Source organism: Dryobates pubescens, chromosome 36 (genome assembly GCF_014839835.1).
Source record: "Dryobates pubescens isolate bDryPub1 chromosome 36, bDryPub1.pri, whole genome shotgun sequence".
In the NCBI taxonomy this organism is placed as follows: domain Eukaryota; kingdom Metazoa; phylum Chordata; class Aves; order Piciformes; family Picidae; genus Dryobates; species Dryobates pubescens.
Window position 1 is genome coordinate 2490102 of NC_071647.1, and position 24585 is coordinate 2514686.

The 24585-nt window shown below is 53.8% G+C and overlaps 1 protein-coding gene across 3 annotated transcripts in view; it reads left to right on the plus strand.

Annotated features, from left to right (window-relative positions):
* IGF2BP1 (insulin like growth factor 2 mRNA binding protein 1) overlaps positions 1-24585 on the plus strand; it is a 40814-nt gene that overhangs the window by 6757 nt on the left and 9472 nt on the right. For all 3 annotated transcript variants that reach the window (XM_054176895.1, XM_009900128.2, XM_054176897.1), the window contains exons 3-5: positions 21463-21511; positions 22032-22083; positions 23400-23463. In XM_054176895.1, the coding sequence (XP_054032870.1) occupies positions 21463-21511; positions 22032-22083; positions 23400-23463 (165 nt within the window). The remainder of the gene's footprint in view (positions 1-21462; positions 21512-22031; positions 22084-23399; positions 23464-24585) is intronic.

Sequence of the window (24585 nt, forward strand, 5' to 3'; positions counted from 1 at the left end):
AAAAAGTGAATCCATCAAGCAGACATTCCAAATATGAGGAATGTGGAAGTGAGTCGACCAGAGAGAATGAAACCAAGTCATTGGAGTGGTGGTGGTAAGGGGGTGGGGGGGGGAAACAGGGGGTGGGGTGAGAGAGGGACTTTGGGTTGATAACAGCCTGGAGACTTTCGGCTCAAAGGGTGGTTTTAAGTCGAGGTCGGTTCCAAGCAGCTCGTAGGTTTGAAAGGGGCTCTGGGTGCTCCGGAGTGGAGGTGACAATGAATTAAAAGTCATTAATGACAGTGTTAGGGAGGGTGGGGGAAGTGCAGGGAAATGGCTGGAGAAGTCTTTGCAACTAGACGGATCTTTAAAGCCCCTTCCAACTCAAGCCAGCCCTGTGATCTTCAAACTGGCTTTTAAATTCGATGCAATTTGTGTATTTAATTATTCTGCTTTATTTGTCTGTTTTATTCTGCTTTATTTGTCTGTTTTATTCTGTTTTATTCTGCTTTATTTGTCTGTTTTATTCTGCTTTATTCTGCTTTATTTGTTTGTTTTATTCTGCTTTATTCTGTTTTATTCTATTTTATTCTGCTTTATTCGATTTTTATTTTTACCCCAGCCTTTGTTTCAAATCAGTGCTTTGGGGTTTGGTGTAATTTTTGCGCCACCAAATATTGCTCTTTTTTTTGCCTGTTCAGAACTGTGCCATTAATTGCTTGTAACGAAATCCTGACAAACATGAAGGGAAGGGCCGGTGTGATTGCTTTCTTTGTCAATTTGAATCCCCAAAATGTCCTTTTTTCCCCCCTCCTCCTCCTCCTCCCCCCCCCACCTCCTGATCCTTGGATTCTCTGAATTAAACCAACAGCAAAATCTTGGCTATTTGTTTTCTCCCCCCCACCATGTAAAATAAAGATCCCTGTCTCGAATGCTGAGGCAAATTATGCTTTTAATCCACTCTCAAGCTCATTCTCCCTTTAAAACAGCTCTGGGTCACAAGTTTATATCAGTAAAGTGAATTAGCAACACCCTTGTTTGCAGCAGGGGCTGGAAAATGGGGAAGGAGGAGGGTTGGTTTTTTTTCCCCCTAGAGGAGTTGAAGGGGAGTTGGTTTGTTCCTAATTTTTGTTGCTCACCAGGAAGGGGCAAAGAAACTTCGATGCTTGCTTTGCTTTAATCCTGTGAGCCCTCCCCCACCTCCCTTTGCTTCCCGGCTCTGAATTGAGAGCTCCTTGCTCCTGGTTTTCCACCTCTGGGAACTGGAATCGTTTGGGAAGTAATATATTTTGTGGGTTTTTCAGTGAAGAGGACCCCCCCCCCCCAAAAAAAAAAAAGGGGGAGAAAACCCCCCTAGAAATATGTCATTAAATTTAGGCATTGATCATTTGCTCAGCAAGTTTTGATCCAGGAGGTTTTACCCCGGAGATCATTTCATCAGCGTGGAAATAATCGAATCCATTTTAACTTATCTGGAGGGGAAATGGGGTGGAGGGGAAGGAGAGAAATATATTCACCAATTTAAAACCTGAAAAAGAAAGACTTTGGTTGCCCCTTCCTAGTTTGGAGCCACGAGTGGGCAAATAACATCATCCCCCCTCCCCCTCCCCAAAGTCTGCCATTTCGCTGTCAGCTTCGAGTTTGGGAGCTTGTAGACCCAGCCCCCTTCGGGGTTGCCCTCTCCTGAGAGCTTGGCTGATTTCTTTTGTAGTACCCAGGAGCAGGGAAGAAATCAAATTTTCCCCAAGTGAGCCTCGGTGGAAATTGCTGGGGCTGAGTCCACCTCTCCTGTTGGGATTTGTTTGTGTCTTTGCCTTTAAGTTAAATTCTCCCTCCCCAAGCAAACAGAGATATGGCTGGGGGAAGGTAGGGTTAAAGTTCTGCCTTTGAAAGTGGAAACCTTTCAGAACTCAACAACGCAAGAGAAGAGAATTAGGTTTTTGCCCTTCCCAGCCCAATTCCCCAGCAGTGTTAATGTTTGCCAGAGTTACTGGGAGGGTTTGGAGGGGGCAGAATTCAGGCTGCTTGGGGTGCCCCCAGGTTGCCTGTGGGGTTTGCAGCTCCAGGCTGGAGCAGGAGGAAACATCTCCAGCCCCTTTTTGCCTGCTGGGGTGCACCACCTCCTTTCATAGAATCAGAATCATAGAATCAGCTCAGTCAGGGTTGGAAGGGACCACAAGGATCATCTAGTGCCAACCCCCCTGCCATGGGCAGGGACCCCTCACACTAGATCAGGCTGGCCAGAGCCTCAGCCATTTTCTCCCCACTGCCTTCTAGACTTGCTGGGGTTTTGGGGTGGAGGATGCCTGCACTGATGCAGGTGGAAGGTGCTTTTTTTCCTCTGCTTCTTTTAATGATATCCCTGATTTGTATAGCACACTTTTGGTGGGGAGAGGTGGGAAGCTGAAGCAGACAAAGCTAAATACCCAGGGGATGGATGCTGGTGTCTCCCCTTCCCAGAAATTAAGGAGTAGAGTAGGAGATGGGAGGGGAAAAAATCAAATTGAGGAGGCCAAAACCTGAATGTTGCAAATTTCTTCTGGATCAAAAAAGCCTTTCAAAGAGGCTGCAGAGACTTCCCTGGGTTTTGCTGTTCTTGGGTTATTTTTCCCCAGGGGGGAAGCTTCTCAAAAGTTTGGGGTGGAAAGTCTCAATTTTATTTTGCTGTGACCCCGAGGCATTTCGAAGCTGAAAGGAGGATGTGTGCTCCCAGCTCTGAAAGAGCACTTGGGGTGCCTGCTTCTCTGGGTCTGTGGCTGGGAGGGGTTGCCAGCTGCCCCCTGATAAAACTGGGGGCTGGTGAGGAGGAGCTGGGAGAAGGAGTTTGCAAGGTCTGCCCTTCGTCCTCGCTCCCTCCTTGCCGGTCGATGGGTTGGAAACTTTGTGCACTTCTGAGTTCTTAAGTCTGCCCAAGCTGAAGCATAGAAATGACCTGAAAGGGTCCTGAAGGGAGTAGCTGGGTGGGGGAAGAACTGCACTTGTCCAGAAGAGCTAAAATAATTCGAGAGAAAAGGAGGTGGGAGGAGAGAAAAAAACACAGCAGCGAGAGGGTCGGTGTCTTCCATCGTCCTGCAGCCACTTGGGATGGATTTAACTGCTGCAGGGAGAGGCATGAGGAGTGCTGAGGAGGCAGTTAGGGAATCATCTGCTCCCAAGGGATGTGGGAAACAAGAAGCCCAGACCCATGTGGGGCAGTTGGTCCACTTGGAGCTGTGTGTGGTGGTTTATCCCTGATGCCTTCCCCGGGTTGTCTGCTCATTCCCCCCGACTCTGTGAACCCTGCAGGGAATGGAGCTCAGAAAAAAAACCTCTGCTGGGCTTTACCTGACAATTCCAACTTTTATCCTGGGAGTTTTTGGTGCTGGGAGGGATTGCAGGAATCTCAGCTGGGAGGTTTTCCTTGTGTCTTCAACGCGGCTCTCTCTGTCTGTCCTCATCCTGGTGTGTGTTCTGGTGAGCTGTGAGATGTTCTGCCTGGGCAGACTCAAGATTCATGTCCCAGAATGGGCTGCAGGAACGCTGGGGTTGGCCAAGGTGACCTTGGGAGGTCCTTTCCCACCCTAATCCTGCCCTGAGCTGAGAGCTGATGTGTGGGACCAAAGCAGGCTGGAGGTTTTACACTGCTGGTGCCTTGGTGGTGCCCCTGGGAAGCTGTGGGGGAGTTAATGGAAGGTTGTTTTAAGGTGGTTTTCTGCACAGCAGTGTGTCTGCTGCTCTGCTGGAATCAAGTCACTGAAGGGTGGTGGAAACCAGTTCCCCCCTGGTTTCTGTCCCATGTCCACAGTCAGCTCTTGAAGATGCTGGAGCTGTCTTTGTGCTTTTTAGTATAGAGATTTAAAAGGAGGGGTGGTGGAAAATGCTGCTTTAACTGAAACCTGCTCAGGTTCCTCCTCCAGACAGGGATAACAATGGCTGGGGCTGCCTGGAGAAGGTCTCACCAGGGTTGGGGTCCTGCAGCCCCTTTCTGGCTCCTGCCAGCCCTTCCCGTCGGGGACACTGCCTGACTTTTGTCTCCTTTCCTAGGGTTCGGTTTAGGAGCATCTGAAGCAAAGCAAGCTGTGTTTTGGTCTTGCTGTGGCTTTTGGGTGCTGATGCCTGTTTGGAGGGGAAGGGTTTGTGGAACCTGTGTGTGTTGGGAAGTGCTTTTTGGAAGCTGTTGATCCTCTCCGTGCCGCTGCTTCGACTCGCGCTTGCTCCGGCACAGAAGCTTCCCTGAGGAAGCTAATAAAGCTTGGCGAGCAGGAGGACACTTTACTGAGGTTCTGGCTGGGAACGAGGGGTCAGGAGCTGGTGGAGCTTGGTGGAGGTGTGCTGGTCAGGGTGGGGATGGAATGGGAACAGCCAGGAGGGCAGCGCCAGGGCAGCAGCTGAAGGGTGAGAGCTGCCTCTGCTTCCATCCTCCTGACGGGAAAAGAAAGCGCAGGGGGTGGGGGGGGAGAGGGGGAGGAAAGCAAACAGAGATGAAAAGTCTGTCCATCCCTCTCGGAGGAGCACTCCCAATCCATCAGGAAATGGGTCATTTATTTTGTTGTAACTGACACTTGGGAGCCCTGACATGGAGGGAGCTGAAATTTCACACTTTCCTGGCTCCCGTAATTGTCTGCCCGGTCCGGAGCAACCAGATCCCTAATCCAAGGGGGCATCCCTAGCAGAACTAGGTCCACCCAGGCTCTTGTGGCGGACTAAGCCACCAGGTTTGAGCTTCAGGTGCTCTGAACGTGGTCCACCTCTCGTCAAAGCAGCAGCAGCAGCGGCGGCTTCGTGCTGCTGGGAACCGCTGGGAGCTGGCAGGGCTCCACGCAGCGCACGGCGAGATGCAAATCCCTCACGGGCCGGGGGTATTGCTCTGTGTAAACAGCACTTGAGATTCCAGGGAAATGGATTTGCACCAAAAAGGAGAGAAGTTTTGATTCCAATGGAGGGCCTGCTGGAGTTTTCCCCCTTTAATTTCCACCCCCCACCCCCCTATTTCTTTCTTCCTTTTTAATGAGGATAAAAGCGGAGATCCTCGAGGAGCAGCCTCCCAGACTGGAGTGTAAAAGAGGAGGGGAGAATTTGGATCTAGAGCTAAAGGGAGGAAGAAATAGTAATGATAACTATAATGCCACCAATACCCCTCAGTTTTTCACCCCCAATGGGAGGCAGGTTTCTCCCAACTTGTGTTCAAGCATCCAAATCTAAGCTCCCTTTCCAGAAGCAGTTAGCACCCAGCATGGAAGTGGGTTGAAAAACTCTTTAACTGCTTGGGGTTCTCTCTTCTTCCTTGAGATTTAGATCCACCAGCTCACACCCAGGAGCTTTCAGCATTCCCAGCCTCCACTACCTCCACTCCAGGTTGGACTTGATGATCCTTGAGGTCTTTTCCTGCCTTGTTGATTCTGTGATTCTACCCTCTTGCAGAGGCAGCTGCTTGCCCCAAAGTGCGCTCCCAGAATGGTTTGGGTTGGAAGGGACCTCAAAGATCATCCAGTCCCAGATTTGATCCCACCCAAGGGGGTTGTTGGGTGTCTGTGCTCTTTGCTGTGAGGACATTGCTGTGTGTTTTGTCACCTCCTGTGGTGCCACTCCTCTGGCATAAAAATATTTACAAGGAAATGGATCAAATTCAGCAAAGACTAAAAGGAAATGGTGAAGGACTGTTCAGGAGGGCTTGCAGGGGTAGGACAAGGGCAATGGTTTGAAGCTAGAGCAGGGTAGGCTTGGGTTGGATGCTGGGGGAGGAGTTCTTTACATTCATTTTACATCATTGATGCTGTAGAGTTCCAGGAGGTCCTCTCTATGTGTCTAGCTCTGGCTGTCCTCCTGCAGCCCTGAGGAGCTGAGCACATGGGTTTGGTAGGAGATGGGCAGGATGGGCTTGGTTCTTGAGGTCAGGCAGAGCCCAGAGCTGGGCTGCACTTGGCCACTGCCTGGTCCTGAAGTGTCTTGATGCCTCCAGTCCCTTCTGCTTTGAGAAATCCATGGTGGAAGGTGGAGGAGGTCCAGGAAGTGTTGGAGATAAGGGAGATGCTGTGGCCTACGTGGCACAGAAAGTGTGCCTGGGGTGTGTGTGGCTCTGGGGGGACTGCAGAGGAAGCTCTTCACAAGGAGAGTGGTGAAATGCTGGAAGAGGTTGCCAAGAGATGGGGCTGAGGCCCCATGCCTGGAGGTGTTCAAGATCAGACTTGCTGTGGCCCTGGGCATCCTGCTGGAGTTGGAGGTGTCCCTGCTGACTGCAGGGTGGGGGTTGGATAAAGATGACCTTTGCAGGTCCCTTCCAACCCAGTGCAATCAGTGAATTTACTGCTGACCCCAATCCAGAGCAGTGGGGTGCAGAGTCCCAGCAGCTCCTGCTGCAGTGCTGGGGTTGGTTCTTTCCCCTAGCAGATGTTCACTCACTCAACCTCTTGCTTTGGAGCTGAGGAGAGGTCAGGCTGTCCCAACAAAACCTGGGGGTGGGGAAGGGGAAGGAAATCCATGGGGCTGGCTGTGCTGGTCCCTTCCAACCCAATGCAATCTGTGAAGCTCCTTCAGGAAGAGGAGCTGGTGGCTGCCACAGGCTTTTAGGGAGCTGTTTGCTGGGGGGTGGGGTGGTGTAGTCTCCTGAGAAGCCAAGAGCCTCATCTAAAGGTTGTGCTTTTAGGCTGGGATTCACAAGGACTCCTTCAGGAGGTGCTTTGGAAGAGGGAAGCCACCCTTGGGAAGTTAGCAGGGCTGCTCAGATGGTAATGTGAGGCATGTGCTGAATTTGAGCCTAAACACACAACTTTGGATGAACTTTCTGTAGTCATTGTTTAGTGTGCAGCTCCAGCTGAACTAATAATGCAACAAATTGAGACCACATCTGGAGTATCTGGTCCAGTTCTGGGGCTCCCCAGATCAAGAGGGCCAGGGATCTGCTAGAGAGCGTCCAGTGGAGGCCATGAGGATGATGAAGGGAGTGGAACATCTGTGTGATGAGGAAAGGCTGAGAGCCCTGCGGCTGGTTAGCCTGGAGGAGAGAAGCCTGAGAGGGGATCTGGCTGATGTTTGTAAACATCTGAAGGGTGGGGGGCAAGAGGGAGGGGGCCAGGCTCTTTCTGGTGTTCTCCAGTGATAGGACAAGGGGCAATGAATACAATCTGGAACCCAGGAAGTTCCACCTCAACCTCTTTGTATGAAGAGTGATGAAGCACTGGCACAGAGAGGATGGTGGAGTCTCCTCTAGAGGATTTCAAGTTCTGTCTGGATGTGTTCCTGTGTGACCTGTCCTAGGTGATCCTCCTATGAGTACCTCTCCTGAGGACAGACTGAGGGGGTTGGGGCTGTTCAGTCTGGAGAAGAGAAGGCTCTGAGGAGACCTGATTGTGGCCTCCCAGTATCTGAAGGGGGCTACAAGGAAGCTGGGGAGGGACTTTTGAGGCTGTCAGGGAGTGATAGGACTGGGGGGGAATGGAGCAAAACTAGAAGTGGGGAGATTCAGATTGGATGTGAGGAAGAAGTTGTTCCCCAGGAGGGTGGTAAGAGACTGGCACAGGTTGCCCAGGGAGGTGGTGGAAGCCTCATCCCTGGAGGTGTTTGCAGCCAGACTGGAGGTGGCTGTGAGCAACCTGCTGTAGTGTGAGGTGTCCCTGCCCATGGCAGGGGGGGTTGTTGGAACTGGCTGAGCCTTGAAGTCCCTTCCAACCCTGACAGTTCCATGATTCTATGTCTTGGGGTGAAAGATGCTGCCTTCAGTCTTTAGGGTTGGCACAAGGGGTTGCAGACCACAGCTGGCAAACACCAGGCTGGGTTCTGCACCTCCCCAGGCAAACAAGGAGGAGCTGCTTTGGCAGGGGGGTTGGACTGGAGGAGCTCTGGGGAGGTCCCTTCCAACCCTGTGACTCTGTGAAATTCCTCCTGACATCTGAAGCCTCAGCTTGCTCAGGGCAGAGATGCAAAGTGGCTGTGACTTTTATAGGTGATTCTATAAAGGAAGGGCAACATTGGTGCCTTTAAAAGCTGTGATTTGGATGGAGAGCTTCTCCTGGTGAGCTTTTATCCCATCCCCTTTTATCCCACCGGCTGTGTGCCCGGCACAGGTATTTGCCCAGTGCCAATTTTAGATCCAGCTTCCCCAAATATTTGGCTCCATGCAGCTCTCAAGAGCTCCTTTCTGCTGCTGTTTTGCACCAATAAAACTTGGCCATGTGAATGTTTACTGGAAGCAGGCAGGAGAGAAGGGCACGAACATGTCTGGGGGGTGGAATTCACTTAGGGAAGAAATCCAGATCAGATATTCCCATGGCTTTGTGCTGGATTTCCTTAATGGTTTGTTGAATTTGTTTGGTGTGTTGTTTGCTGGGTTGGCTTTCTTGTGTTGCCCGTGCCAAGGCAGTGGTGGGCTTTAAATGGCTTTGCTTTGGCATTGGTTTCTCCTCTGTAATGAGATGAGTGGCAGAGGGGTTTGAAAAGCCCCAGTTTTGCTCTTTTCCAGCTCCTGCCTTGTCCTGCTCAAGCCTCAACCTTTCCCTTCTCTTATTCTCTTGTCAAAATAACCCAGCCCCAGACTAACAAACAGAGGATGGCTTCCCCCAGCTGGAAGCTTCACATCTCTGCTGCTGGTCCAGCTCCAGTGGGGTGATGGAGGCAGCTATGGAGGGGTTAACCCTCTCCAAACCCCAGTTGGATGCCTAAGGAGGAGCAAGGGCAGTGCTGGGATGAGAGGAAATGAGCTGAAGTTGTGCCAGGGGAGGGTTAGGTTGGATGTTAGGTACAATTTCTTCCCTGAAAGAGTGCTCAGGCTTTGGAGCAGGCTGCCCAGGGAGGTGGTGGAGTCCTCATCCCTGGAGGTGTTGAAGAAGCTGTGGAGGAGGCACTTCAGGATGGGGTTTTAGTGGCTGTGGTAGTTGGACTTGATCTTGAAGCTCTCTTCCAACCTTAATGATTTTATGATCTGTGTGTGTGCCTCATGGGTGCCACTGGCTGACCCAGTTGGGACTGGCCAAGGGGGGTTTGTTGGCACTGTTGCCCCCTCCTTCTGAAGGGTCGTTTTGAGGGCTGTGCCTGAGAAACCCGAGCCTCTTGGGGTTTGCTTGTGCCTTCTCAGAAGGGTTTTGCTGTGAGAAGAGAAAGTGAGACTGGTTTCAACCAGATTTGGTGGAGGACTTGGGTTTTAGGTTTAAAATCTATGCTGGAAAGGAAGAGGAAGGGGCCAAAAAAAGCCCTTTTGGTGCTTGCTCATCTCAGCTTGTTTCTTCTCTTGCCTTTCTCTTGGAAGCATTTTGATGTCACTTGCTGTTTGCAGTGGAAAACACAGGGGTGTGGGCTCAGCCACAGCCCCTGGCTGTGACAATCAAACCTGCCCCAGGCCCCTCTGACATCCTTGCCTGGAGCCACTGATGCTGATGGCAGGGCTGGAAGGAGTTTGGGGAGCTTCTCTCTGGCATCTGCTCTGGGATTTGTGCTCAGCACGATGGCAACGAGTGTGCTGCTCGCAAGCCCAGGCTGATGGAGGTCTGAGACCCTGCTCTGCCACCTTCCCACCCAAGCTGGGAGGTCTGGCAGGTCTGAGTGATGGTTTTAACTTGAGTTTGGGTGGAAGGAGAGTTAAGATCTTGAGTTAAGATCAGCAGAGGGTGTAATCCGTGTTGGAACGTCTGGATTCTCCCTTTATGAACCCACTGTGACCTGGGAGGGCTTGGGCTGAGGCAGCCACTGCACTGGGTTTAGCTTAGCACAGGCTGGCACAGCCCCCCCATGGAGGCTCAGGTCAATTTATGTCTGCTCTTACCTGACAAACCTCTACCTGCCAGGCACAAAGGTCCTCAGCCCCGCTCCGCTCTCACGGCGCGGTGACATCGCAGCCTTCAAAGCCACCACTCCTTACCCTCCTCCTCCTCCTCCTCCTCCTGCCCCACACCTCGGTCAGAAAGCTGCTCAGAAGTCACAAAGCAGTTTCCTTTCCTCTTCCTTTCTCTGTGCCATCTGCTTGTGCCTCTGAAATTATCAGGGCTCAGCCCTAACGGATCCTTTCCTTGCTTCCTCTGCTCAGAGTGCCACCAGCCCCTGGGCTGTGTGAGATCTCCAGTCCCCAGATCTCTGGGAGTGGGGGGGAGGGGGGCACTGGAAATACAGAGGGGAAAAAGATGATCCTGGCTGCCTTTTTTAGGCAAAGCTCCCTGAACCCTCCCTGAGTGACAGCTGTCAATCACCCTGGTACCGATGCTTAGTTATTGAGACGTCAGACTGGTGGAAGACCAACCCAGGAGCACTTGGTGATGGGATCTGGGGCTCCCCAAAGCTGTGTGGGAGCTGCCTCAAGCTTCACTTGGCTGCTTTACAAAGCCTGAGCTCGTCTCAAAGCATTTCCTAGCCAGCAGCACCACCAGAGCCACTGGAAACCAGTCAGAAATGCATCCTGGGTACTGGAGGAGGGCAGAGGTGCCCTCTCTTGGCAAGGACAAGGAGGGCAAGAGGATGATGGATGGCACCCAGCTGGCCATCCCAGCACCCTCCTGAAGACAGTAATGAAGGGTGGGAGTTGGTGCAATGGCTCTGTGGGTTTCTCACCATCTGAGCTTTTATTTTGTGTGCTGTTGGATTTGGGGGAGGGTGGCAGGAGAGCTGCTGGGCTGAACACATCTCCTGTGCTGGTGGCTGATGTGGTAGCTCCTGGAGGCAGGTGGCTGAGTGAGAATCCTTGCTTAGGACCTTTTCTGTGCTGGAATATTGTGTCCAGGTCTGGGCTCCCCCAGTTCAAGAGAGACAGGGAACTGCTGGAGAGAGTCCAGAGGAGGCTACAGAGATGCTGAGGGGCCCTGGAGCATCTCTGTGAGGAGGAAAGGCTGAGAGCCTGGAGAAGAGCAGCCTCAGAGGGGATCTGAGCGATGCTCAGACAGAACTAAAGGCTGGGGGGCAAGAGGCTGGGGCCAGACTCTGCTCAGTGATGCCCAGGGACAGGACCAGGGGAAAGGGGCACAAACTGGACCCCAGGAGGCTCCACCTGAACAGGAGGAGAAACTTGTTTGGTGTGAGGGTGCTGGAGCAGGCTGCCCAGAGAGGTTGTGGAGTCTTCTGGTGTGGAGAGCTTCCAGCCCCACCCTGGGCATCGTGCTGCTGGGCAAGCTGCTGTGGGTGCCCTGCTGGAGCAGGGGGCTTGGATTGGCTGAGCTCCAGAGGTGCCTTCCAACCCCTACCCTTCTATGATTCCATGAATGAGTTCTCAGAGGCTTTCCAAGGGATGCTGATGGACAACTCATTCTTGGCAGCTTGCTGGCAAAATCTCATCAATTATTCGGTGTGATCCTCGAGAGCTTCCAAAGGAGCTAATGGGGAGAAACCAATTAGACAGATTGATTAGCCCCAGATCAAATTCTGCTGGCTGAGATGATTGATGGGAAGGATTAATCACGTCCCGCTTGCTTGCCAGAGAGAACTACTCGCCGAGGCGACTGGGTCTGGCTGAGACTCTCCTGTGGCTGCTGTGCTGCTCCAGAATCCCCTGGCCACTTCACTTCTACATCCCTCCAACCACAAGAAGCCAAACAACTTTGGTGGCTTGGCCTGGGCTCCTCAGGAGTGGCCTCTTGGGTCGTTGCTCTTCAAGGGACGGGGCTGCTTTTCTCTCTGCTTCTCCTTTATGCTGCTGCTGCTTTAATCTTGTCATTACCCATATTTGCATATTCCTTTCTCAACCTCCTCTTTCTTTTATTCCACCCCCAAATCTCTTTCCCATCAGCCACCCTGCAGCTCTGGCTCTGCTCTTGCACAGGCGCAGATGGGACCCTCTGCTCCTGCCTCGCTCAGGTCCCCCAAGTGAGCAGCAGCCACTGGCCACGGAGGCTTTTCACTGCTTGTGTGGGCCTGGAGAAGCTGTTTCTTTGGGGAGGTTTAGGGACCTGAGGGCAAGGAGGTCGCTGGGGGGGAAAGGAAGGAGGGCAGCAGCTTGAAATGGACACAGAATGCTTTGAGAGCTGAGGAGTTTGGTGTGCTGATGACGTTGAGGTCTGATTGGAGAAGGTGTCTTGGAGGCAGGGGATGGTTCTCAGGGAGAGCTTTGCTTTTTCTTTATGGAGGGCAGGGAAAAGTCATTGTTGGAGCTGATGTTTCCTCAGCAGGCTGCAAGCCAGGTCCCTCTTCAGGATGCTAAAGCAGGGCACCCACAGCAGCTTGCCCAGGAGCACAATGGCCAAGGTGGCTTTGGAGGTTTCTCCGGAGGAGACGACTCCACAGCCTCTCTGGGCAGCCTGCTTCACACATCCTCACACCAATCAAGTGTCTCCTTCTGTTCAGGAGGAACCTCCTGGCTTCCAGTTTGTGCCCATTGCCCCTGGTTCTGTCCCTGGGCACCACTGAGCAGAGTCTGGTCCCAGCTTCTTGCCCCCCAGCCTTTAGCATTGCTCCGCTCCCCTCTGGGGCTGCTCTTCTCCATGCTCTCAGCCCCAGGGCTCTCAGCCTTTGCTCCTTACAGAGCTGCTCCAGGCCCCCAGGCATCTCTGTAGCCTCCACTGGACTCTTTCCAGCAGTTCCCCATCTCTCTTGAACTGGGGGAGCCCTGAACTGGACCCAGGACTCCAGATCTGGGCAAGAGAAGAAGAAAATGCTCCAGAAGCTCAGCCTGGACCTGCTGCACCTCCACGAGGAACTGGGTCAGGAAAGCCTGGATTCAGAACAAAACTCCCATATCTGCCTCCACTTAAGTATGACTCAAACCTGAGTAATGGTGCACTTGAGGAGGGAACTGGGATTGCTGGTCCTGCTTATTCATCATCTGGTGAGTTTTGGTATGTGTTTTTTCCTGCCTTGCCAGGGTGTGAGCACTTCCCAGCGAGGACCTCGCGTGCCTGGTCCTGCTGGGAAGTCCACGTGTCAGTGTGCTTCATGTGCAACAGCCAGCTGGCATGTGGGGAAGGTGAGAGATGTGTTGGCTTGGAAGGGCATGTAGGAGGTGGCAAAGCACAGGTGAAGTGGGTGAAGAAGCCTTGGAGGCAGATCCCTGTGGAACACGCAGAGAGGGCTGGGCTGTGCTCAGAGGTGTGGTTGGGGATCTGCTGGAGGCTTCCAGCAGGTACCTCCTCCTTTGGCTTTCTGCTTCTTTGTCAATGGATCATAGATTCAGAGGATGATGGAGTGGTAGGGGCTGGAAGGGACCTGTGGGCATCCAGTCCAAGCCCTGTCCCAAAGCAGCATCACCTAGGGCAGGTCACACAGGGATGAATCCAGATGGGTCTCGAAAGACTCTTCGGTCAGCCTGCTCCAGGGCTCCAGCACCCTCACAGCAAAGCTGTTCCTGATGTTGAGGTGGAACTTGCTGGGTTCCAGTGTGTGCTCACTGCCCCTTGTCCTGTCACAGGACACCACTGAAAAGAGTCTGCCCCCTTCTTCTTGCTCCCCACCCTTTAGCTCTCAGTCAGCATTGATCCCCTCTTGGTGGTCTTTTCTCCAGGGCTCTCAGCCTTTCCTCATCACACTGATGTTCCACTCCCTTCATCATCCTCACAGCCTCCCTTGGACACTCTCTAGTTTATCCTTGTCCCTCTTGAACTGGGGAGCCCAGAACTGGATCCAGTACCTCACCAGGGCAGAGCAGACCTGCTGGTCACACTCTTCTTCATGCCCCCCAAGATACCATTGACCTTCTTGGCCCTAGGGGCATATTGCAGACCATCACCAATGTCTTTACTGATGATCTGGATGAGGACATTGAGTCCCAATCAATACATTTGCAGATGACACCAAGCTGGGGGCAGGAGCTGATCTGTTAGGGGGTAGGAGAGCTCTGAAGAGGGACCTTGCCAGGCTGGGCAGATGGGCAGAGTCCAAGGGCATGAACAAGTCTGAGTGCCAGGTTCTACACATTGGCCACAGCAACCCCAGGCAGTGCTACAGGCTGGGGGCAGAGTGGCTGAGAGCAGCCAGGCAGAGAGGGACCTGGGGGGTACTGGTTGACAGCAGCTGAACATGAGGCAGCAGTGTGCCCAGGTGGCCAAGAAGGCCAAGGGCATCCTGGCCTGCAGCAGGAGCAGTGTGGCCAGCAGGAGCAGGGAGCTCATCCTGCCCTGTGCTCAGCACTGCTGAGGCCACACCTTGAGTCCTGTGTCCAGTTCTGGGCTCCTCAGGTTAGGAAAGAGGTTGAGCTGCTGGAAGGTGTCCAGAGAAGGGCAAGAAAGCTGGGGAGGGGTCTGGGGCACAGCCCTGGGAGGAGAGGCTGAGGGAGCTGGGGTTGCTTAGCCTGCAGAAGAGGAGGCTCAGGGGAGACCTTCTTGCTCTCTGCAACTCCCTGCAGGGAGGTTGTAGCCAGGTGGGGGTTGGTCTCTTCTGCCTGGCAAGCAGCTCCAGAACAAGAGGACACAGTCTCAAGCTGTGCCAGGGGAGGTTTGGGCTGGATGTTAGGAAGAAGTTCTTCATAGAAAGAGAGATTGGCCATTGGAATGTGCTGCCTGGGGGAGGTGGTGGAGTCCCCATCCCTGGAGGGGTTTAGGAAGAGCCTGGATGAGGCCCTTGGTGCCATGGTTTGGTTGATCAGATGGTGCTGGGTGATAGGCTGGACTTGATCTCTGAGGTCTCTTCCAACCTGGTTAATTCTGTTCTGTTCATGGAGAACTTGCTGTCCAGCAGGGCAACAGGAAAGAAGTTTCAGGGCTCAAATTGCTGCTTTGTGGAGATGCTGGCAAACTGCAAACCCCATCAGTTTATCAAGGAGAAGGGATGGTGGGGGGAAAGGCAAGTTAATTTCTGCTCCAACTTTTCTGCAGGTCCCCCTGGCAACGTTTGTGTCTTAGCAACCACATTTTCCTCTTTAAAGATGTTTAAAACACTAAAAAGATACAACAACCACCCCCCCCAAAAAACACCCCAACACCAAAAAACCCCTCCCAACAACCAACAAAACCCACCCCCCTCCTTCCAACCACAACACCACATTAAACACAGGATTAAGTGCTTCCCTGAATCAAAGCCTAACTAGATAAATGAAATGCTGTTAATTGAATCAGGGATGCACTGTGTTTTCAGCCCCCAAATTTGCATGCCATTTGCATTTGATTGCCAAAGCCATCAGGGAGTGTTGTGCAGTTGCAGGAGATCCCCCTCCATGTGGCTGGCTGGGGCTGTCCTCCTCCTCCTCCTGCCCCGAGGAGGAGAGGAGCGCATGGGTTCGGCAAGAGGTGGCCCCGGGATGGGCTTGGCTCTGGAGCTCAGGGGAGAGCCTGGAGCTTGGCTGAGCTTTGCTGTCAGTGTTTTGGTCCTTCAGTGTCTTGGTGTTGCCCATCCCTTCTGCTTTGAGGATGCCATGGTGGAGGATGGAGGTTTTTAAGGCCAGGCTGGATGTGGCTGTGAGCAACCTGCTGTGGTGTGAGGTGTCCCTGCCCGTGGCAGGGGGGTTGGAGCTGGCTGAGCCTTGAGGTCCCTTCCAGCCCTGACAGTGATTCTATGGAGGAGGAGGAGGGTTGGATGCTGGGGGGAAGTTCTTAGTGCATTCCTAGAATGGTTTGGGTTGGAAGGGACCTCAGAGATCATCCAGTCCCAGATTTGATCCCCCCCCAAGGGGGTTGTTGGGTGTCTGTGCTCTTTGCTATGAGGACATTGCTGTGTGTTTTGTCACCTCCTGTGGTGCCACTCCTCTGGCATAAAAATATTTACCAGGAAATGGATCAAATTCAGCAAAGACTAAAAGGAAATGGTGAAGGACTGTTCAGGAGGGCTTGCAGGGGTAGGACAAGGGTAATGGTTTGAAGCTAGAGCAGGGTAGGCTTGGGTTGGATGCTGGGGGGGGAGTTCTTTACATTCATTTTACATCATTGATGCTGTAGAGTTCCAGGAGGTCCTCTCTATGTGTCTAGCTCTGGCTGTCCTCCTGCAGCCCTGAGGAGCTGAGCACATGACTTTGGTAGTAGATGGGCAGGATGGGCTTGGTTCTTGAGGTCAGGGAGAGCCCAGAGCTGGGCTGCACTTGGCCACTGCCTGGTCCTTAAGTGTCTTGATGCCTCCAGTCCCTTCTGCTTTGAGAAATCCATGGTGGAAGATGGAGGAGGTCCAGGAGGTGTTGGAGATAAGGGAGATGCTGTGGCCTACGTGGCACAGAAAGTGTGCCTGGGGTGTGTGTGGCTCTGGGGGGACTGCAGAGGAAGCTCTTCACAAGGAGAGTGGTGAAATGCTGGAAGAGGTTGCCAAGAGATGGGGCTGAGGCCCCATGCCCGGAGACATTCAAGATCAGACTTGCTGTGGCCCTGGGCATCCTGCTGGAGTTGGAGGTGTCCCTGCTGACTGCAGGGTGGGGGTTGGACAAAGCTGACCTTTGCAGGTCCCTTCCAACCCAGTGCAATCAGTGAATTTACTGCTGACCCCAATCCAGAGCAGTGGGGTGCAGAGTCCCAGCAGCTCCTGCTGCAGTGCTGGGGTTGGTTCTTTCCCCTAGCAGATGTTCACTCACTCAACCTCTTGCTTTGGAGCTGAGGAGAGGTCAGGTTGTCCCAACAAAACCTGGGGGTGGGGAAGGGGAAGGAAATCCATGGGGCTGGCTGTGCTGGTGATGGCTGCACTGTTGGGCTGCTTCAGTCGGGGCAGGGTCACCCTTGGGCAGGGGGCTGTGGTTGCTCCTGAGGATGATCCCTGTAGAGGATCACCTCCTGGTGGTTGCCAGTGTCTGGTCTCTGCAGATCACAGGGAATGCTGTTTGGGGTTGAAGGCTCAGAAAGCAATAATTTGGGTGACTTGAGCTTCCTCTCCCCTCCATCCTCTTCTCATCCCTGGATCTCCAGACACTTCCACGCTGCTGCTGATGCCTAGGGCTGAGTCCTATTGGCAAGCCCCTGTCTGTGCTATGAAGCTCCATGGGACAGGGGAAGGAGGTGCTCTTTTCCACAGGGTGATGCAGGTTTGATCCCAAGCTCCTCTGCTTGACCCACTCAGTGCCTGTGGGTGCAGGGATGCTCCCCTCCAAACCTCTCTCTCCAGCATTCCCATGCTGGGAAGCAGCAGCTCTTGTCTCGGGTGGGACCAAACTTTACTGGGAGGAGGTGGCAGAAAGTCTTGCTGGGGCTCCTTGCTGGAGACAGGGATGTGCCTGTGCTGGTGATGGGGTGAGGATCATCTCTGTGCCCCCCCCAGATGTCACCTCAAACATCACATGGGGCTCTTGCAGCAGAGAGGGGAACCCTTGAGCCAGGCTGGTGCGGCTTTGCCGGTCGCTCTGGCTCGCAGCAGCCAGCCCCAGCCTTCTGCTGGCCCCCAGCCAGGCTGCCTGCTCCTAACTAGCTGGTGCCCCTTTCTTGGGTCCTTGCCACCACTGCCACCGTGCCAGTCCACTCTGGGGAATTACCAGCAGATTCTTAATGAAGCAGGAGGATTCAGCCACCCTCTTGAAGACGATTTCTGGGGATGCATCCAGGGTTGAGCGGAGGGGAATGCTGCCAGCTGGATCTGGATGTTTCCCAGCAGGATTTAAAGAGTAAAAACCAAACACACACACACAAAAAAATCGACCCCCAAAAGTTACTTTAGGATTCTTAGGGCTGATTCCTGTCTCTCTGGGTGATCAGGGTTCTCTCTGAAGGTTGCAGTGGGTACCAGTCCGTTCGTGCTCTGGGTTCCCACGGGCGCACAGCTCCGAGGATGTGGCCGCTGGTGAGGGCTGGGGGGAGGGTGTCAGGGGCACACACCGGTTTCCAGCTGGCTCCAGGGTTGCTTCAGACTGGCAGTGGATATTTTCTGGGTGCCACTTGCTGCTGCCTCACCTTGGTTTCTCCCCTCTGAAGAAAAAGGTTCCTCCTGGTGCAGTTATCCCCGTGGTTGCAGGATCCCCCGTGGTCAATCTCTTTGCTTTGCCCCCTCCCCGGAGAGGTTTAACCTGTCGGTGCAGTGAACTCTTTAAAAGAGATGAGTGAAGCAACACCTGAGGAAAACCTTTGATGGAGCAGATCTCAGGGCTTTCTCTGCTTGGGGCTGACCCCAAAATGCTCATCTGTGGGGTGGCTCCATGATGTGGATCCCATTGCAGCGTCTCGTTACGTTCTGGGGGCATCAAGGTGGGTGTTCCCCCCACCCCAGCAAGCCCAACCTGATTCTGGGAAGGGTTTACTGAAAGCATCCAGAGTTTATGACGGTCTCTCTTTGCCTCCTGGTTCTGCAGGAGAACCAGAAGATCTGCTGGGGGCATTGGCAGGCAGAGTGGGGGTCTTAAAATCCCTTTATCCGAGCAGCACCACTGGCGCAGAGCAGGAGGAGGGCGATGCCAGGGTCCATCCCACGACTCCCTCTCTCCCTTTGCAGCTCTTCACCCTCCCCTCTCCACCCTGATTTCTTTTCTTCTTCATCAAAACAAAAAAAAAGCCACCAGCACATGAGCAGAAACCATCCAGACTGGTATTTTTTCCCTTCTCCACCGCTCCAGCTCACCCCAAGGATCTGGGAAGCTCCTGCCTTCGGCGCACGACGAGCAGCAGCGTCCGTGAGAGCTGCTGCCTTCTCCCGTGGGCTGGAGGTGGCTGGGGCTGCTCTGTGGCTTCTTCTCAGCCGCTGGGCACGAGTGTTGGTCCTGGCTGGCAGCCGAGGTCGGGCGAGGAGGGAGGAGCGCTCCTGCCTTTGGCACACGGCGAATAAAAAGCCAGGGGATCGCCGGCTCCCGGAGTTAGTTCTTTGGAAGTGAAGCTCTGCCGCTGGGCGGGGAGGGAGGTGGGAGTGGGCAGAGCTGGGGCTGTCGCCTTCGGTGGCGCTTTGCCACGAGGGTTTCAATCCAGCAGGACCTGCTTGTAGCAAAGCAAGGAGCAGGGTTTGTTTATTCATGACTTCCTCTGTAATTCAACCGCCGCCGCTGCCCGGCTCTCAGACCCAGCCCGGATTCGAGCAGGGGGCTGCTCACGGAAGGGAGGCGGGGGAAAGGTTTCCACCCACTCCGTGTCAAGCCCAAACCTCACCAAAGGGTGATGGATGGGCACCTGCCTCCCTGGGGCAGGATGGGTGCTGATGGAGGTGAGGCAGGAGTTGGGGGTGCTGGCTTCTTGCAGGATGCTGTTCCATGCAGCTCACCCAGCTGGGCTGAGGAAAGACTTAGCTGAGCGTGGCCTCGTGGGGATCCATCAGGGCTGGAGGCTGGTAGGAGCAGCAAATAGTCCCAGTGGCGTGGTCACAGCGGGAGGAATTAGCCATTAATTAACACATTAATAAAAGCCCAGCGATCCCAGCAAGGTGCAGAGCAGCTTCTCACCTTTCCCGACCAGCCTGGGTGCAGGCGACGCTGTGCCTGGGCTGGAGCTCCAGGAAGCTCAGCAGGAGGGAGGGAGATCTCCTCGGGCTCAGCAGGAGGGAGGGAGGGAGATGATCTCGGGTTCAGCAAAAGGAGAGCTCAGGCTCAGCAGAGGGAGGGAGGGAGATCTCCTCGGGCTCAGCAGGAGGGAGGGAGATGATCTCCTTGGGCTCAGCAGAGGGGGAGAGATGATCTCGGGTTCAGCAAAAGGAGAGCTCAGGCTCAGCAGAGGGAGGGAGAGAGATCTCCTCGGGCTCAGCAGAGGGAGACCTCATTCATTCTTTTACTAATGAATGTGTTGGGTCATTTTCTGAAGGGGTTAGAAAATGAGATGCCACCAGGAGAACCAGGGTGTGAGGACATTAAATGGCTCTTTTCTCTCCATAGCACATTCGATTCTGGTCACGTACGTGCAGAACACTTGCTCTGCCCATGCAGATGCTTGGAGCTATCTGGAGAAGTTTCCGTGGTAGGGGTGGGTGGTGGGAGACCTCCAGGGCTTTCCTCTTGCCACTTCCAAATCCTTTTGACCCTCCCTGGACTAGGGACATTCTTGGCATTCTGAATTTCTTCACCTCTCACCCATTGGTTTGGGGCTGTGGGATCAGCGTGGAGAGATCTGGTTTCAGAGCCTGGTGTGCCTGGTCCCCCTGCCTTCGCTTCCTGCAGCCCCCTCTGACCTGCTGTGATTTTTAAGGGCTGAGATGGTTTCTTCCCCCCCCCCCCCCCCCCTTGCCCACCTGGTTTGCATCTGTTGTAGTGACAAAACTGGGTGGGTTTTGGAGCTTTCTTGGTGGCTGAGCTGGCAGGAGCAACGAAAACCTCGTCTCGAGGTGCTCTGTTTTGGCTTTCGAGAGGGGAGAGCCACCCCAGATCTGTCCATCCCACCCCTCTGGTCTGAGTCTTTGGGGGAGATTTGGGGCCATTTTTCTGGGAAGCATCAGTTCTGGGTTTGTTTGAAAAAGCACCCCAGCAGGTTGGGGGAATTTTGGTGTGGGTGGGTTTGCAAGGGGGGGGAGCAGAGGGCACGCTGGAGGCAGCTGCATTTACCTCACAGGATGAAGGGGCTGGGGAGGGATCCTCACCTGTGGTGCCACATCCGATGCCTGGCTTGGGGCCATTGCATGCTGAGAAGATTTCTTCTCGTTGACACATGAGCTGAGCCACCTTCTGAAGGTGTGGAATCAGCAGATAAGGATCTGGAAGCTCTTTTTTTGGTTGCTGTTGTTATCTTTTCACCTCCCTTGGGTTGTTTCATGGGCTCATAAACTTGGAGTTTGAAGCCCAGGTCTGTGATGAGCACATCCAAGGCTATTTACCCAGGGGAGTGCTGTCACTGCTAAGCTGCTGCCAGGGTCCTGCCCTTCATCTTCCTTGCCTTTGGGCATCTTAAAATTCAATGATTTTGGTTATTCCTGAAAGAGAGAGGCAAATGAGTGTGGGGGGGAACACACAGAAGCCATCCATGGAGGGAAGGGGTTGGCATTGCTCCTACTTGGGCTGTACCCCTGAAGCTGCGTCCTCCAAAGCACCTAAAGGTCTCGTTGCCTTTAGGGTGGAGGCTCTTGGGGTGTCTGGTAGCACATTGGGGTGCTGGTAGCTGCGGTGGTGGCATGGTCAGAGCTGCTGGACAAGCCCACAGCTGCTCTCAGCTGTCTGCAGCAGCTGCACAGTGAGGGGGTGGGCTGGGGTGGGAGGGGGACAGCACCCCCAGGGCAAATTTGGGCATGGGAATTAAAAAGGGAGTTTCTATTTTGGGAAAAGTCAAGCTAGGAAGAGCCAAAAATGTGAGTGAAGAAGCAGGCAGTGATCCTCTCTGGTGGTGGAGCTGGGGTTGTGTGTGCCTTCATCATCTCTCCCCACTTAAACCTCAGCCAGGTTTTGGGGTGCAGCAGTGATGCTCCAGCAGGTTCCACCGGCGGTTGGTGGCATCTCAAGGGTCATCCCTTCGTGCCTGTAGTGCTGGAGGGCAGCTTGCAGGTCACATGAACGCAAGACTCCTTTTCTTGTAGTCTCTGCACTTCCAGCCATGCTTTTGTGGGGGCTCAGACCAGCACTGAAGGGTTGGGGGTGGGGGTTGGATTTTGGCTCTTGGTGATTTCTGACTCTCGGAGAAGCTCCCAGCGTCGAGCCAGCACCAACTGGGCTGGATGCAATTAAGCAAAAGCCATCAGAAAGCCTGGTGGGGTGTGAAAAACGCAAAGCTTGATGAGCTGCATCACCCTGCAAAGAGCTGCAACGTGAGACAGATGAATTTTGGGCACCAACTCTGCTTTGTTAACCACTTCCCCTTTAATTTTCAGGAGCCGGAAGATCCAGATCCGGAACATTCCCCCCCAGCTGCGATGGGAGGTAAGAGGAGCAAGCAGAGAAGGGTAGATCAGGTTTAAGGACTGACCCTCCCCTCCATCTTGCTGAGGTTGGGATTAAAGTTGAGTTCTCCTTCTCTTTGTTACTAATTAGGGCCTAATTACAGCAGCCCCTTGCCTCCACGTGGCTTACTCCCCTTCCGTTACAGGAGGAGGTTCAGCTGCTAGGAGCAACGTAAGCTGCCCCACCAAAACTTGCCACCAAGAGCGGGGTTCCATGATTTATCTGTTGTATAAGGAGCCAGAAATGGATCCTTTCTTCCCCACCAAGTGCCAGGCCTTTCCCCTGATTCTCTTTCCCCCCTCCCCTCCTGGCTTTGATGCCCCTTGGCCCAACATCCTTGGGGCAGAAAGGAGCTTCCTTCATCTTAACTGCTTGTGAAAGCTGAATGCCTAGAGAGCTGCCTTGATTGATTGATTGATAGATTGTGTTTCCCTGGTTTGTCCTGAGGAGCCCAGTGTAAAAGGGGGATTTCTAATGGTTCTTTGGCTCCCTTTTCCAGGTTCTGGATGGTTTGCTAGCCCAGTATGGCACAGTAGAAAACTGCGAGCAAGGTAGGAGTTGGGGGGGAAGAGACAAACTTGGCTGTCATTGAAGCCTTTTTATTCTGCCCCAGCTGTTTTGGGGGTGGGGGGAAGGCTGAGAAGGGCCACATGGTGCTCCTTTGTCAGCAGAAACCACGGCTAAAGATGTCAAGAGGTCTCAGCCCCAGCCCTCTCGCTGGGGCTTCGTATTTTTCCTTCCCTCTTGCTGAAGGGCAGGTCCTGCGTGGTGGCTTTGGGCAGCCCAGGTGGCTGTCCCCCTCCAGGTGCCTGTAGGTACCAGCAGTGTCTGCTTCAGGGGAAGGTGCAGGATGATCTCCTGAGGCTGCCTGAGGATGATCTGTCCCTGCTCAGCAGATCCTTTTTATCTCTCCTCTCAGCCTCTAATGGCAATCAGTTGAGACAGGAGGTTTCATATTGCCCTTGGGATGTTTAATGAGAGCAGGGTTACCATAACCCTCCCAGAAATGGAGCTCCTGGGACTGTCTCCAGGCTCTGGTGAGGGATCACAGAATCCTAGAATCCCAGTGTGACAGGGTCTGGAAGGACTTCTGGAGATCATCCACTCTGACCACCCTGCTAGTGCAAGGCACCCACAGCAGCTTGCCCAGGAGCACAGTGGCCAGGGGGGTTTGGAAGCTCTCCACATCAGGAGACTCCACAACCTCTCCAGGGTTCCAACACCCTCACAACAAAGTAGTTTCTCCTCCTGTTCAGATGGAGCCTCCTGGCTTCCAGTTTGTGCCCATTGCCCCTTGTCCTGTCTCTGGGCACCACTGAGCAGAGTCTGGCCCCAGCCTCTTGCCCCCCAGCCTTTAGTTCTGGCTGAGCATTGCTCTGGGGCTGCTCTTCTCCAGGCTCAACATCCCCAGGGCTCTCAGCATTTCCTCCTCACAGAGATGCTCCAGGCCCTTCTGTTGGACTCCCTCCATCAGTTCCCTGACTATCTTGAGCTGGGGCAGCCCCAGGTGTAGCTTTGCTAGGGCAGAGTAGAGGGGGAGGAGAACCTCCCTTGACCAGCTGGTCATACTCTTCTTCAGGCTGGCAGAATGGAGTTGGCTCTGGTGGCTTTGCTGGAGAGCTTGATGACATCTCAGGCTCCTTTGCAGGAGGGCTTCTGCTGCCTGGGCTGAGTCCCAGGCGTGGTCCTGAGCCCTTGGACACTCTTCTCCCTTGTGGGAGAATAACGTTTGCAAATCCGGGGGAGCCCTGGAGGGGACTTGTCCAAGCAAGGACTCATCTGAGGAGGTCTCCCAGGTTTTCAGGGGTGGTCTTGGTGGGAGGCATTGGTGCTGCCTCTCTTAACTCCTGCCTCTTTCTGCTCACAGTGAACACAGACAGCGAGACAGCCGTCGTCAACGTCACCTACGCCAACCGGGAGCAGACCAGGCAGTAAGTTCTTCCCTGGTGGAGCTCAAGCTGTGGCTTCAGCCCCTTCCCTGCTTGCAGGAAACAAACTCCAGTGCTGGGAGTTAAATTAGCTCAGAATCCCTCAATTTCTGGCTAAAAATGCAGCAAGTCCTTGAGGATGCTCTCTCTCTCTCTCTCTCCTTCACTTTCAAGTGGGCATCCGAGCTTTTAAGGCTCTTGTCTGCAGCTCATAGAGGGAAAAACCAACTTTGTGCTCAATGAAGAGTGGAAGATTGCTTGCATGATTTCAGGAGATACTTGTCCAGGAAGAAACAGTAACAATGAGCCCAAATATCACAGGAGCTGGTGTGAAGCTGGCCCCATGTGTCCTCTCTGGCTGATGGGAGGCTTGAAGCTCCCTTTCCCCATCCTGCCCAGGGAAGGTCAAGCTTTGCACTCCATGCGAATGGAAGACTGAGTTTTCACCTCGGTTTCTTTCACCTTTGTGTGCCCCAGCAAAAGGCTCTGGAAAGGGATGGGGTCAGCTCTGTCCTTGGAGGGCAGCTGGGAAGAACATGGGCATTGATGGATAGGTTTCTGGCTTCTGGGAAGGTTTCCCTCACTGAGGTGGGCACATGTCGAATGGTGGCCACCACAGCCCCTCTGCCATCCCCAGGGATGTCACCTGTGGTCACTCTGCCAAAGCAACAGCTTCCATATGGCCACCTGCTGCTAATCCTCCAGCTGTCAACCCCAAATTCCCTGTGCTTCCTGGCATGGCCTCAGCAGATCTTCGTGGGGGGAACTGCTCCTTGGTCTGCTCTTTGTAATAACCTGGGGCAGGATCCAGCTGTGGAGACCAGCTCCTGCTTTGTCCTCCTGTCCCTTGTCCATCCTTCACACCAGCCCTGCACTTTACACCCCCTGAGGTGAAACATTTGGGGTTTCTTTTGCCAGCAAGCACCCAGCAAAGGGCTTTTGTGCAACTAATTCTGCTCTCAGCCCTGCAGCCCTTCTCCCCTGCTCTTTCCCCCTCTGAGGATCCCAGAATCCCAGCATGGTAGGGGTTGGAAGGGACTTCTGGAGATCACCCAGTCCAACCCCTCTGTTCAGCAGGTTGCCCAGGTGGGTTTAGAATCCCTCCAGAGAGGGAGCCTCCACCAC